The sequence below is a fragment of the Pollachius pollachius genome, assembly GCF_949987615.1.
Source record: "Pollachius pollachius genome assembly, chromosome: 11".
NCBI lineage: Eukaryota > Metazoa > Chordata > Actinopteri > Gadiformes > Gadidae > Pollachius > Pollachius pollachius.
Genome location: NC_136944.1, coordinates 7,707,850 through 7,721,953, shown reverse-complemented (window position 1 = coordinate 7,721,953; position 14,104 = coordinate 7,707,850). Strand labels below are relative to the sequence as shown.

The window sequence follows — 14,104 nt, the reverse complement described above, 5'->3', positions numbered from 1 at the left end:
ATAACCACCATCACACCAAACGTAGGCAGAAGGACCTCGGATCGCCCCAGATTGATGCACTAATAAATTGTGCTCTTAACCCCAAATCCCCCTTACGCTGTGTCTAAATCCACCCAAGTCACTGCAGTCACAAACACACTTCACAATAAAGGCTCTTAGTTCATAGTTTATTTTATGAACTGCAGTAAAAAAAAGAAAAAACGGTGGGCATTATAACAAATTATAAATACAACATAAGATCCCCCCTTCCCCTTACTATTAAATGTTCTAAATAAATACATTTGATTTCTTTTAATTAGCATTTTACAGAACGATAGTATGGATGGGGCCATCGATGACGATACAAATGTTACTTTTAAAGCTCGTGCATGTTTCCGCACCTGAACGACTTCATGCCTGTCTACGCTTCAAACTCGTGCGTGCTGCAGAAAATGTGCAACAGCGACCCCTGGGGTCACACTTTACGGTGGGTAACATAATATGGTTTGACACTCCTAATTATAAAATACAAATAGTAAAGAATACAATAGGGTTCCTACATTATCGTAGGACCCCTAATAATACAAACGAATACAATAGAGTTCCTACGTTTTTTGTCGGACCCCCAATAACGTGCAATGATGCACCCGGGTATAATCTGACTGGCAGACACTGCCATCTAGTGGACATGTCTGTGAAGATGCTTTTTTCAATAGCCTCTTCATGAAAGTTATCTTCAGCGTGGCCTCCGTCTTATCAGTTTTATTTATATTTGACAGGCAGCTACAACAAACTGCCAAATAAGAACAGATGTGAACTTAATAAACTTGTCACACATTGCGGCGTTGGCCTTCCAGCACATTCATTCAGTCAATCACAACGGATCAACATTCACATTCATCCAGAGAGACGAGCCCTCGAGAGTTCAAGAAGAGACTGACAAGAGAGACTCAAGAGGCAGACTTCTATTTTCAAAACCATCCTTTTATCCATTCCAACATAGTACCTGGCTCATTGACAGGTTCAGCGCGCATATGGTTCACATCGAGAGAGAGATAGAGAGAGAGATAGAGATAAAGAGAGAGAGAGACAATTCATTGAAGTTACCGTAGTGTACTTACAGTATGTACAACTTTTGTTTTTTCCAGGTGTGTGTGCAAGAGTGTACTCCCCCACAGAACACTAAACATGGGCTTCCTGTATACGGGACATCTACAACATTAGCCGCCCCTCCCCAATGTAACAGACGCTGAATTAAAACCAAAGAATTCAAATGATACAAAAAAAAGCTAAAAGCACTCTGGAATGGCCTCTGTGTGCCCAGTTCAACGTGCAGTGGCTTCATCAGTCTGTAGGGGGGGGGGGGGGGGGGGGGGTCTGTGATCATGGTCAGTAATTCAGCTGATGGTCGCGGTCCTCGTCGTCCATCTTGCGGCCGTGCTTCCGGAAGTACTTGTAGCGCTGCACGTAGAGCTTGACCAGGGTACTGACCTTCACCGGGTTGATCTCGCCCGTCCGGCTGTGGCAGATCTGGTGGGGGGAGGGACACACACACACACACACACACACATACCTTAATAAACTAGTATTTCTCATTTCTTTGTATACAGCCCACAGTTTAGGTCCCAGCTGTGGATTGCCACTGAATGAGTTATCCGCTGGTCGACTAGGGGTTGACCATCTGGGGACCTGTGGGGGGGGGGGGGGGGGGGGGGGGGGGGGGGGGTTCAAACCACTCGAAGCCCAAGGCCGTGAAGACCGTGAAGTGGGTTGTGGACTCCGGGAAGAGCACCGCCTCACTGACCCCCAACCACCTGAGGGACTGCCACTGTGGATCCCCTCCTGAGAGAGTCCCAATTCCCAGGACCTCCAATGGGAGCTGAACGTCAGCGTTCCCGCCCTAAAGAGCTCAACACAGGACGTACTGCTACCGGCAAGAACAACGGCAGACAGCAGCTCTCCATTCGCTCCGCAGAGATGGCCATTGGCTGAAATCTGCCATTTCTCAAGGGCTTTCCAGGATGTTTCTACTTAAGTCATTTTAATTTTATATTCATGTACTATGATTCGTATTATTGTGATGCACAAAACACCAAGACAGATCCCGTTTAGAGTTACTTGGCAAAAAAAGTCAACTCGGAATCAGATTTCTAACCATCAGGGCGAACATCATCTGTCTGCAATTTGGTTCACGGAGTTCATCTTGCCAGTGAATCACAGGTGTGTGAACGCCTCTGAGGGATGGAGAGTGTTTTTACAGATTAGCCACAACATCTTGCTATTTTCTGCCCTCTTCACTACTCCCGAGTCTTTCCTACAGCAGTCCAAGCAGTTTTGTAAAAACCCACAACGTGGACATGATAAATGGACTGCATTTATATCGCGCCTTTTTGTAACTAGTGGTCACCCAAAGCGCTTTACAATATTGCCTGACATTCACACATTCCTCCACACGTTCACACACCGACGGCGGAGTCAGCCGTGCAAGGTGACAGCCAGCCCGTCGGGAGCAGTCAGGGTGAGGCGCCTTGTTCAGGGACCCCTCGACACTCGGCTAGGAGGAGCCGGGGATCCAACTAGCAGCCCTAACCCTAACCTGAGCTACGGCCGGCCATCACAGACCCTCTCCTGAACCCCCCCCGCAGTAATCCTACCGCTCCAGGAGACTAGACCAGAGCGTACCTTGTGCACGGCTTTCCTCAGGATGTCCTTGTACTCGTCCTTGTTGATGTCCTTGCGCTGGTAGTACGGCTTGATGGCCAGCTTCACCTCCTCCACGGCGCGCTCCTGTGTGTGAAGCTTCTTCAGGTACTGCAGCGTCAGAGAGGCCAGTTAGCAGTGCCTTGACGGGGCTTTCGAAGCCAACCGAATAATGTTCAGCGTTTCCCCACAACACTCTCGGCAGCTTAGGCGGCCGCCTAAGCAGTACACGTTCCTGCCACATTACTAAGTCATCGTCGTCGAAAATAATTCAATTATAATACAAGCTGTAAATATTATACAAAAGTACCAGACAGACTTGAGGCCTGACAGCATGCATGAAAATAGGCATAAATGGTCCACCTGTAAAAGAGTGCAATTACTAAAGGGCCCTTGAACTGTTATCTTTAAAACCACGGAGGATAGCCTGTGGCGATGCTAGATGTCAGCTCTGCCATTAGCAGTGACTGTGATCCCCGTGTTAGTGTTCAATAAATAATTGTTGAATTTAGTGCAGAGTCTGTAGCTCCCCCCCCCCCCCCGGTCTTCCTTCAAACCCCACCACCACTAACATATTTTCTACGGGAAACCCTGATGTTGAACTTGAAAGATACCGATCAAACACACGCCTGCACTTGAGCTTAGAAATAGCCGTTCTAAAGTCCTACAATGCTGTAGGCTAACTTCAAACGTGAACGTGACGCAAGCCAGCTGAAGAGGAACAGTTGTACCTTGTCCGGGTCTTTGCTCTCACTGTCCCATCCCATGTCCCCTGAGTCCCCCACCATCCCCGACAACCCGGCGGGCAGGGGCGGGGTCTGTGCGCAGCCGCCCCCCAGAGAGAGGCCGGCGTGGAGGTGGGAGGGGGGCGTCTTGGTGCAGCCCGGCGGGAGGGAGCCGTGGAGGAGGAACTGGGCAGTGCTGGGGCCAGAGGGCAGGGAGGAAGAGGAGGAGGAGGACGCAGAGGAGGGCGGGGCATGCTGCTGGGACTGGCTCTGATTGGCCTGAGAGAGAATCTGTACGAAAAGGGAAAACGGGAAGGAGACGGGACACGGATGGACAGTTTACGTTTCGATATTCCAACAAAAGCAACACAATGCTAGACGTCATTTTCACAAGTGAACAACTAATCCCATTATACAACTGGTTTGAGATGGATTCGTCAACACAATCTAACCTGGCTTGTGGCGTGGATGAATTCTTGCGCTTTCGCTCTACTGGCAATATTGGCCTCCTCCATTTTGAAGAGCAGAGCCGTCACTGAGAGACACAGAGAGAGAGAATACAATTGTTAAGATGCTACATGTGTGTGTAATCAACCATTAAAAATACCTCCTAGAATGTCAACCTCCATGCACAATAAGAAACCAAACTAAATACTCACGCAGAGAGCCTGGGACGTGTTATCTAAAACACATGCAGGCCGGCCGGACTCTGTGCTGCTAACAGTGAAATGAAACCAACTGCTCTACTTCTGTTGTAAAATGCACAAATACAATTCAACCTGAAGGTTTCCGATTAGCTTTAGGTGCAACAATCCAGTCAAAATACGAGAGGAGCAACAGCCCAACTTTCCTTTCCTAAAGTTTACAGTGCATTGCCTCATTCTGCCGGAGGCCAGCGGTGTATAGTGTGTGTACGCATACGTGTGTGTTGGCGGCAGTATAGTTTGTGTGTGTGGGTGTGTGTGCGGCGTGCTGTAGTGTGTGCGTGTGTGTGTGTGCTGTAGTCTGTGCGTGGTGTAGTGTGTGTGTGCAAACAGTGTGTCTGCACGTGTAGGCGTGCGTGCGTGTTATAGTGTGTTATAGTGTGTGTGTGCGTGTGTGTGGCGCGAGAGGAGGAGGAACCACTCACAGGCCAGCACCCCTCCGGCGGTGCAGTCCACGCCCGTCGGCAGGCTCCAGGGCAGGGGAGCCGTGGAGGCGGGGGGAGGCGGGGGGGGCGGCGGAGGCTTGCTGGCCGAGGAGGAGGAGACGGAGGAGGAGGAGGAGTTGTGGTCGGAGGAGGCGGGCGGCAGCGAGAGGGAGGCGCCCCCCGCCGAGGCCGAGGACGAGGAGGAGGAGCAGGGGGGCGAGGCCAGGGGCTTGGGGGCGTCGTCCTGGCCCGAGGGCTTGGAGCCCGGCCCGCCGGCCGAGGGGCCCGGGGCGGCCGGCTGGGAGGGGGCGGGGCCCGGCGGGCTGCAGGGGGCCGGGTTGGGCGTGGCCTGCGGGGCGGCGCCGTCCTCCGCCAGGAAGGAGGGCTCGGGGGTCTTGCAGCTGCTGTCCACCGTCTGCGAGTCGGGGGACGACTCCCGGGCGTCCCGCGGCGGCGCCGTGGCGACGGGCGGCGGCGGCGGCGGCGGCGGCGTGCGGGGCGGCGGCGTGGAGCCGGAGGGGGGCGCCGCCCCGCAAGCCGAGGACGACGACGAGGAAGAGGAGGAGGAGCTCGGCACGGGGCCGGCGGGGGCGGGGTGGGGGCTGAGCCGTTTGCCGGCCGCCCCGGCGACCGGCTGGCTCTCGGCCGAGGCCCCGCCCGGGTCCTCGGCGCGGCCCTCGGGTTGGCCGGCGTCTGCGGCCGCGAGCGGCCCCGCCCCGCCCTTGTCCTTGGGCTTCTTGGCGGCGCGGCGGCGGCGCTTGGCGGCGAGCGTGGAGGAGGGCGAGGAGGCGGAGGACGAGGTGGAGGTGGTGGAGCTGGGCTTGGCCTTCTTGGGCCTGGCGGCCGCGGGCGGCGCCGCCGGCCCGCTGCGCCTGGCCCTCTTGCCCAGCTCCTTGCCGCGCCCGGCCAGCGAGGGGGGCTCCGAGCAGGGCTTCAGGAACGGAGACCGGCTCTCGTTGTCCCTGCGGAACACCACCGCGATGGAGCCCCCCACCACGGGCCCGCCCCCGGGGCCCCCGGGGCCCAGCAGGTCCATGCCCAGCTTCCCGGAGCTGTTGGCCGAGGCCCCCGTGGTGCTGCTGACCCCCTCCCTCACCATCACCGACACCTTGGACTGCAGCTTGCCCTTCCGGCCGCCCCCGCCCTCCTTCTTCAGCGACTTGCCGGAGCGGGCCGAGTCCTTCCGGCCGGCCTTGTCCCGCTCCTTGTCCTTGCCCGCCTTCCGGCCCCGCTTGGGGCCCGGGGCGGGGGGGTCGGCGGGGCCCGGGGTCGGGGAGAGCCCTTTGCTCTTGGCGCGCACCGCGGAAGAAGAGGCCGCCGACTCGGCCTGGACCTCCCGTGACTTGGCGTCGTGGGACTTCTTCTTGGGGCGGTGGCGCCCGGCCTTGGGGGCGGCGGCGGCGGCTTTGGGGCTGCGCAGCGCCGGCTCGGGGGGCAGGGCGGCGGGGGGCGTGTCCTCCAGAGAGGGGTAGTCCGAGTCCAGCGCCTCGCCGTCCAGCGACCGCAGGTCGATCTCCAGCCTGTCCGAGTAGTGGTCCGAGTCGTAGCTGTGGTAGCGCGGCGGCGAGCGCGAGCGGCTGCGGTAGGCGGCGCCCCCGCCGCTCTCCGCCTCCTCCGCCTGCCGCCGCTTCCTCTTCTTCTTCCTCTTGAGGGAGCGGTCCGAGCCCCGCGCGGGGCTGGGGGGCGAGGCGGGCTCCGGCGGCGGGGACCCCGGGATGGTGGTGGTGACCGTGATGGTGCGCTTGATGGCGAAGAGGTCGGAGCCGTTCAGGTCCTGGATGGACGGCGGCACCACGGGGCGGCCATCCCGCCGCCGCCGCCGCCGCTCCCACGGCCGCTCGTCGCGCTCCACCTCCTCCTGCACCTCCTCCACCCGCCGCCGCCCCTCCCGGCTGTGTTTGGACTTCCTGGTGCCGGAGCGCTCCCTGCTGCTGGAGCGCTCCTTGCCGTCCCGCTCCCGCTCCCGCTCCCGCTTGCCGTGGCTGGAGTCCCGGTCCTTCCGGTCTTTGTCGCGGCGGCCGCGGTCGCCGCTCCGCCCTCGGTCTTTGTCCCTCTCCTTGTCTCGGTCCCTCTCCCGGTCCCTCTCCCGGTCCCTCTCCCGGTCCCTGTCCCTCTCCCTGTCATGGTTCCGGTCCCTCTCCCTCTCCCTCTCCCGCTCCTTTTCCCGGTCCCTCTCCCTCGGTCGCTCCTCCGAGGGGCTGGAGAACGAGCGCCGGCTGTGGGCGCCCCTGCCCGACGAGTTGTGTGAGCGGGAGGTCTCGGGGCTGCTGTGCCTCCTCCTCTTCCTCTTGCGGCTGTTGCTGCTGCTGCTCCTCGGTCGGCCGCCGGCCTCCTCGCCCCCGGCCTCGCAGCCCCGCTCCCTCCTCTCCGGAGCTCTCCTGTCCCGCTCCCGGCTCTTGTCCCGACTCCCCTCCTCCTTGGCCTTCTCCTTGGCCTTCTCTTTCGTCGCCACTGTCGCGGCCTTCTTCCTCTTGTCCTCCTTGTCTCCCTTGTCCCCCCCTCCCTTGCCCTCCTTGCGTTTCCGTCGGTCCCGGTCCTTGGAGCTCTTGGAGGACTTGCGGCTCTTGCTGCTCCGCTGGGCGGCCGCGGGCAGGGCGATGAGCAGGGGGGTGGGCGACCCCGGGGGGGAGGAGGGGGGCAGCGAGGGGGGCGGTGGGGGCGGCGCCGGCTGGGGCGACAGGGAGGAGGAGGAGGGGCCGTTGCGGAAGCGCTCCTTGCGCCGGCTCACCAGCTTGCGCCGCAGGTCGCCGGCGCCCACCACCACGGCGTCGTCCTGCAGCGAGCCGTCCACCGGCCAGTCGCTCTCGGTGCGCACCGACACGAAGCCGTCGCTGTCCAGCAGCCGCAGGACGCGCTCTGGCTTGGTGCCCACGAAGAACGGCCCGTCCGAGGGCAGCGCCACGGCGGCCCGCTTGGCGCCGCCGGCCGCCTCGTTGACCGAGGTGACGATCTCCCCCTCCTCGATCTCAGAGTGGTCCGAGAGGTCGCCGCCGCCGCGCCTCTCGGGGTCGCGGCCGCGCTCCCGGCCCGCGTTGGGGGCCCGGTCCAGCCGCCGCCGGAGCGAGAGCTTGATGAGGGGCCGGGGGAGGAGGGCGGTGGAGTCCGGGGGCGGCTCCTTCTTCAGCTCGCCGCCGCCGGCGTCCACGGCCGCCACCTCCACCCGGCGCTTTCCCGCTCCTACGCCGCCCCTCGCCCCGGGCCCCTCCTCGCCGTCGGACGCCGGCGAGCCGGTGGGGTCAAAGGGGTCGTATTTGTCTCCTTCGTCGTCTTCGTCGTCGTCCTCCTCCTCCACCCCGTCCATGGCTCTCCCGTCCAGCTCCCCTTCGGTCGGGTGGAAGGGATCGTATATCTCCCTGCACCCGCGCTCCAGGGGCCGGTCGGCGGCCGCACGGCGCCCGGGGGCGGGCCGGCGGGAGGGGAGATCGGAGGAGAAGGCGGCGCTGGAGAGAGACGGCACCGAGGCCGAGGTGGAGGATACCATGTCCCCGGAGAGCCTGGCTCTGCTGCCGCCGTCCCGGTGGTCCTTCACATCGTCGGGATAGCCCGTTGCCGTGGCGCTGGGACAGGAGGACACAGACGAGGGGGACGACGGCGAGGAGGAAGGGGACGAGGGGCTGGAGGTGGGGGAGTAGGGAGGGGGGCTCTTTGCCACGTCCATATGCCCATTTGGAGAAGGGGCCGAGGGCCTCTTTTTGAAGCCCGCGGCTGGTGATAAGTCCATGGGCCCAGCAGACAGGTGGCCCCGTGACCTGGAGCTAGGCGGTCAGGGCAGGGGGCCACACCTGAACAGATCAGGGAGGGACCCTAGAACAGGAAACATGAATAGTGCAGTTAACACCCGTCCAACTTCAAGCTCAGCCAGTATTTTCCTTCACATATTTCTGCTAGTGTTTCCTATGCAATGACTGACGCCACCGCCATACTTCAGCTTTCTATGGTTCAACCGTTTGGACAACTGAATCTTTCAATAATAATATATGTCAAACTATTTACATTATAACCACACACCATAGCGCAATAAGCGTACGTCAGGTAAATGGTGACATTTCTTTAATGAAGAGATTTCAAGATTACCTGTCTTCCTGATAGAAATAAATGGGCAAATTCGGGATAAAAGGTACATTCAGAGTTGATCCCTCCGCCTCAACTCGCACCTATAATTAAAAGCTGAAACAAAGAACCACATTAGTGTTTGATCTTCTATTCTGACAAACCGATGTTGCTAAGCCTTCTTATGCTTGCAAAAAAGGGAACAATAAAGCCATTTTCCTCGGCTTGTCCAGCTGTTATGTACGGATGAAAAGACGACCTAAAACTACAAAGTGCGTTTGCTCCGGTAACTTGGTAAATGAGTGAGCAGGTTAATGAGCATATCCATTAATGTGGAGGGCTATTAAAAACCCTTTGGCGAGGGATTTCCAAAAAGCTGATATTGTATGATGTGAGAGCGGGGACTGGTCCATGCCATCCCTGGTTTGAGCGTGAGTAGGTTGACGGTTCGGTATGCATCTTCGCATCCTTTAAGTGTATTCATTAATCAACGTCCTACTCATTTCCGTTTAGATTTAATAGGCAGTAAAGAGCGGTCGTCAAGATGTAATAAGGGGATTAGGAAGGCTAGGTTTTGAGACTCATTTGACAGCAGCATACTCTAGGCACATAGGCTAATTATTCAAAGGGATGAGGTGCATTGGATGCAACAGTACACACACACACATACACACACAGACACCAATATGTCAACCAATCTCAAAAACAGATTTGGTTTAAAGAAACTGAGATTGTGCAGCACTGGTCAATCCATTCACATCAACATCCCCCACATCCTAGAAATGAATTTACCCGGCTCGGTAAACCTCGGCGCTCGTTTATACGCCATTTAAAAAGGTTTGACATTGTATTTTGTATTCTCAAGTTCATAATTGTAATATAGTACACCTTGCCAGGCAAAGCAGTGATTGTCCGTCTAGGTCGGTGGACAGCTGCATGGTATTTTGCCCCTTACTAGCTGCTAGCCAACATTAGCAGAATGCTAGCTAACTCCAGCTGCCTGCAAGCACCACAGCATAATCCACAGAAATGCAATTACCTTCGGTTCTTTTATCCGTTGTGTGGAATAAAATCCATTGTGTTCCGATCACGATTATTTCCTTCGCGACACAGAACGAACATTCAAAACCGAGTCATATGTTTTTCTTTTTAAAATCACAAAAAGAGGCCCATCCCATCAACGGCCGCCATTTTACTTTTCAGACACCACAAACCACGCCTCCTTCAAAGCCACACCCCTTTCAAACCTCAACCATCATAAAGAGAGGCAGAAACATGGACGGCAGAAAGTGAGGCAGTTGCCCAGAGCAGCGGTAGCCAAGCCAAAAACACGCTTCCTTTAAAACACGCCCACCTGTACACGACGCTACGGTGGCTGAGGAAGGCACCATAGCGGTACGCAAACTGTTATTAAACGTGCACTGTGTTGATTTTAGTGCCATCTAGCGGAACGGACTTGGCAGAAATGGAATAAAGTAACGATGTTTTAGGTAGTGTATAAAGCCATGACTTTGTCGTTGTCTTTTACGCAATCTGGATAAGACTGAGCTGCTCTTTCTTCCACATTGGGCATCTCCCATCACACAATTCTGTTCGACTGACTCGGACGGCAAGAAACCTGGTTTTGACACTAGATGGCTAGCTGTCTTTCGCTACCAGAGTCGCTTCATAACCCACTCAAAAATATTGTTGCTGTCTCTTCCTCACCTAGAAGGCACAGCATGTTTTGGTCCGGGCTATTGTCTACTCGCGTTTTGATCACTACACCTCCTTACTGGATGGTCTGCCTGCATGTGCCGTTCATCCATCTCATCCGGCTCGTCCAGAATAAACCCAGATGCTTTCTACCTACCCAAATTCTCCCACGATACACCACTTTTCCGCACCCTGCACTGGTTTACCGGTTGCCGCTCAAATCCAATTTAAGTCTGTCCTTGCTCAACAACGGTGGCTCCCCATTGACATCAGAAAAGCTGGAACCCTATCCATCTTCCACTTCAGGCTTAAGACTCATCTGTTCAGACATGCATCTTGGCCCCTGACCTTTTTCTTCCCTTAAATACACTTATGATTATTTTCTATCTCTTCTTTCTATAATGTAGCACTTATATCAGTCTGCTTATTTGATCAATTGTATGTAATAAAATTATTCTTGCACTTTTTGGGGTGCCTTCATAGTTGAATGCACGCACGTTATTAACAATTTATCAAACGGCAGGGGAAGCCTGGAAAATCAGATGGGATTTTTTTATAAAACAAACTGTTGTCATACAACATAAATATAATAAAATAATTATTATATTAAAAGTATTCCAACTAGATGAGCCATTGATCTCTCTCTCTCTCTCTCTCTCTCTCTCTCTCTCTCTCTCTCTCTCTCTCTCTCTCTCTCTCTATCTATCTATGATTGGCTTTTCATTTTCCTAGTAACAATAGGGGCCAAGTCACAATTAATTACGTAAATACCAATGGATGGTTCACGACATGTTAATTATGAGCTTGCTTAATCATGCCCATTGAATGACCCCACTGACCCCATCTTTGTTTTAATTACGCTTGTTACTATGCATCTATACATACAGGCCCCAATTTCTGCTCTAGAAAAAAGGCAACCTGTTAATCCCTCCAGATTAACCATCTAGTCAGAGTATTTATTAAGCAAGCTTCAGCTTTGAAAGGGGACGTATTATACCACCAGGTTTGGGTGTGATTGGCTGTTACAAGCTGTTTTGAAAATCTGCCTCTTTTGACATCACAAGTGGGCGTGTCAACCTAGATGTGAGCAAGATAGATCAATCTACTAGCCTAACCATTGGACTGTAGCAAACGTTACTCATCTATCCATCATATATCTATGTGGACACGCCCACTTGTGATGCCAAAAGGGGCAGATTTTCAAAATGGCTTGTAACATCTAATCACACTCCACACACTGGTGGTATAATGTGTCACCTTAAAGGCGCAGGAGGTAAGATTTAGCTGTTATTTGAGTGTACTTTGTTAAATGTGCCTAGTCATCCGTCAGCTATCCTATTAGCTATTGTAATCGTCCATTTCAAAAAACCGGTTGCCACCATGTGTCTGTCTGGGCACCTGCTGTCCCCCGTTGGATGAGAATAAAGTGCTTTTCGGTACAGTGAGGACTGTTGGTATGGCGATGACGCTTAGATAGCATCAGAAACAGCAGACCAATCAGCACAGGCTATGTCGTGCACGTCACATGTGGATATACGCATGCACACGTCACACATTCACAAGTACACACATGCACAGAATAGGTATACACTAAATTAGGTGAAGTGGGAGTTAACACAGGCTTGCTGAAATAGTCAAAGACCTTTATATGTGGTGTAAAGACTGCTCAGCAAGGGATTAGATTTAGGCAGAATACGTTTTACATCAAGAATGATATAATGGGAATGAAAGACATTAGTTACATACATATATGTTTATATATTTAATTGTATTGTGCAAGAACGCAAGATCATTGCTTATTAGATGTTAAGCAAGTCTTATCACCAACTTGAATCTGCCCAGGCAGAGCATAATTAGCACAGGGACATTCTACCAGGAGACTGCAGTCCTCTGATCATTTCAGCTTTAATATTCACCATCCGGGTCTATTGGATTCTCCTGTATATAGAAAGGTAATATTTTCAATATTACCATGGCAACTAAGCTTTGGCAGATGGCATAACAACAAACGAAACAAAGACCTGAATCAAGAGTAATCCTAAATCCTGATTGGTATTCTGCATGCAGGAGTTTCGATATTCAGGCATCTCAAGATGTGACACCAAAACAACCACATTTAAACAAATGACATGCTGTGAAATCAACAGCCAGCTTCAATATATGTTATATAGACAGGAAAGTAATGGAACTTCACCTGATCGGAGGAACTAGAGGGAGCTAGAGAGCTATTATATGATTATGTTATGAGTCTCAGTGGGCACAATAGACCAGCCACTGCTCTGCTAGAATCTTTGCTCCACTAGTCTGCTACTCAATGGAGCAAATTCACAATTTGTCTTCTTAGGGAGAGTAGGCCTCCAACATAAAAATACCCCCCCTTCCGCCCAGAGAGAGAGAGAGAGAGAGTGGCAGAGAGACAGATATTAGAGAGACCTAGAGACAGAGATATTCATATACTATGGATTGCATGAAGGGAGGGCTTGCAGGTCTTTTTGTGTACCAGTGGCCATCCTTAGAGTCTGCAGGGTCTCGTCCATGTAGTGCACTGTGGCTCGGCCCGTTGCCGAACGCCAACTCGGGGCATTAGAGCTGAGCTCATCCATGATGATGAATGAGATTTCAATACAGATGAGCCCCGTTAATCCTGGGTTTAGAAGGGTGAGGGACGCAGAGCGAGAGACACACAGACAACGTGTCTTCGGATTGAAGGATAGAGAGGTGGCCCGTTAAAGGCAGGAGATGCGCGTGTAGAACACTTCCATCGAACCCGTGTCTCACACAGTTGCCGGAGTCAGACCCGTCAGGAATAAACCAAGCAAAGCAGGTGATAGTGACAACCTTTCCTTTGTTTGTGACCTTTATCACTTAAAAGTGCTGTGGGTAAGATTCAACAGCTATTTGATTGTAATGTTTCAGAAATGGTGCAGCCATCTTTCAGCTATTAGTGAGTAAAATGTTTGAGTTGACTGTGCCTGTCTCTATATGGGGCATATATATTATATCTTTTACGGTTGTTTTGTTTAAAAACCCTGCTGTTCTCTGGTCTTTCTCTCTACAAATGTTTAGTTTGACGCACCGGCGCTTTAGATGTTCCAAAAGCAGAGCATGTGCACGTTTACAGCCCTTGTGCACTACCAACATATTTTGAACGTGTTTTTTGCAGCTTTAGGCATGGCACCCAACGTCGAGAGGATTCTCCAGTGCATCGACCGAGGAGACCAGGAGAGTGTCCAGACGCAGCTGGCCAGCTACAACACTGTGGTAAAGACTTCATGTGCTGTCATCTTGTCGTGCCTCTGTCCTCTCAGCCGCACATCATGGCCTTGCGGTGGAGCCATTATGTAAAGCGTGGCGTGCGTCATTGTGCAGTGATGTGGCGTAGGCAGAGCAAAGCATACTTGAAGGCCTGCTCATTTCTAAAAGATGATGCACATAGCCGTGTTTGTTTTTCCACCTGTAGATGGCAGCCATTCAAAGTTTGCAGTGTGAGTTCACCGTGACCTGTAACAACTTTCTTCTCTTGTTACCCCCCCCCCCCCCCCCATCCACAGTACGCAGAGTGCTTCTTCTTCAATGTGGAGGAGTGGGAGAGACGAAAGGTCGGGTCAGGAGACAGAACTAATGTTCTCCACCAAATGAGCCTTCCCAGAGCTCCTCACTTTCTGTTGGGCTACGGGTTAGGTTGCTCGCCCCTGCCTCTTCCCTTGTGTTATTAGGCCCTTAAATGTCACACTCTTGTTTTTTTCCTCCTATTATCTTTGCCATTCGTGTTCCAACTTACATTTTTTTGCCTACATGTTTCCCCTTCTGCCATGTGTTACTTTCT

At 53.6% G+C, this 14,104-nt stretch overlaps 2 protein-coding genes across 3 annotated transcripts in view; one reads left to right on the top strand and one right to left on the bottom strand.

The window, feature by feature from the left end:
* Positions 1 to 962: 962 nt before the first annotated feature.
* On the bottom strand, positions 963 to 9,765 carry scaf1 (SR-related CTD-associated factor 1). 2 transcript variants are annotated; one of them, XM_079746133.1, is made up of 7 exons: positions 9,623 to 9,765; positions 8,608 to 8,700; positions 4,534 to 8,337; positions 3,857 to 3,939; positions 3,411 to 3,695; positions 2,662 to 2,790; positions 963 to 1,509 (listed from the first exon to the last, which is right to left on the bottom strand). In XM_079746133.1, exons 3-7 carry the CDS (start codon positions 8,252 to 8,254, stop codon positions 1,369 to 1,371), a joined length of 4,359 nt encoding a protein of 1,452 aa, XP_079602259.1. In that variant the 5' UTR covers positions 8,255 to 8,337; positions 8,608 to 8,700; positions 9,623 to 9,765; the 3' UTR covers positions 963 to 1,368. The 2 variants fall into 2 exon arrangements, with proteins under 2 accessions (XP_079602259.1, XP_079602260.1); XM_079746134.1 differs by lacking the exon at positions 8,608 to 8,700.
* Positions 9,766 to 13,449: 3,684 nt separating this feature from the next.
* The window catches only part of LOC307083252 (chaperone Ric-8A), a gene marked incomplete at both ends in the record, with an annotated part of 9,126 nt that continues 8,471 nt past the window's right edge, over positions 13,450 to 14,104 (top strand). The window contains 2 exons of the mRNA XM_079747085.1: positions 13,450 to 13,539; positions 13,830 to 13,877. Coding sequence (XP_079603211.1) covers positions 13,450 to 13,539; positions 13,830 to 13,877 — 138 coding nt within the window. The remainder of the gene's footprint in view (positions 13,540 to 13,829; positions 13,878 to 14,104) is intronic.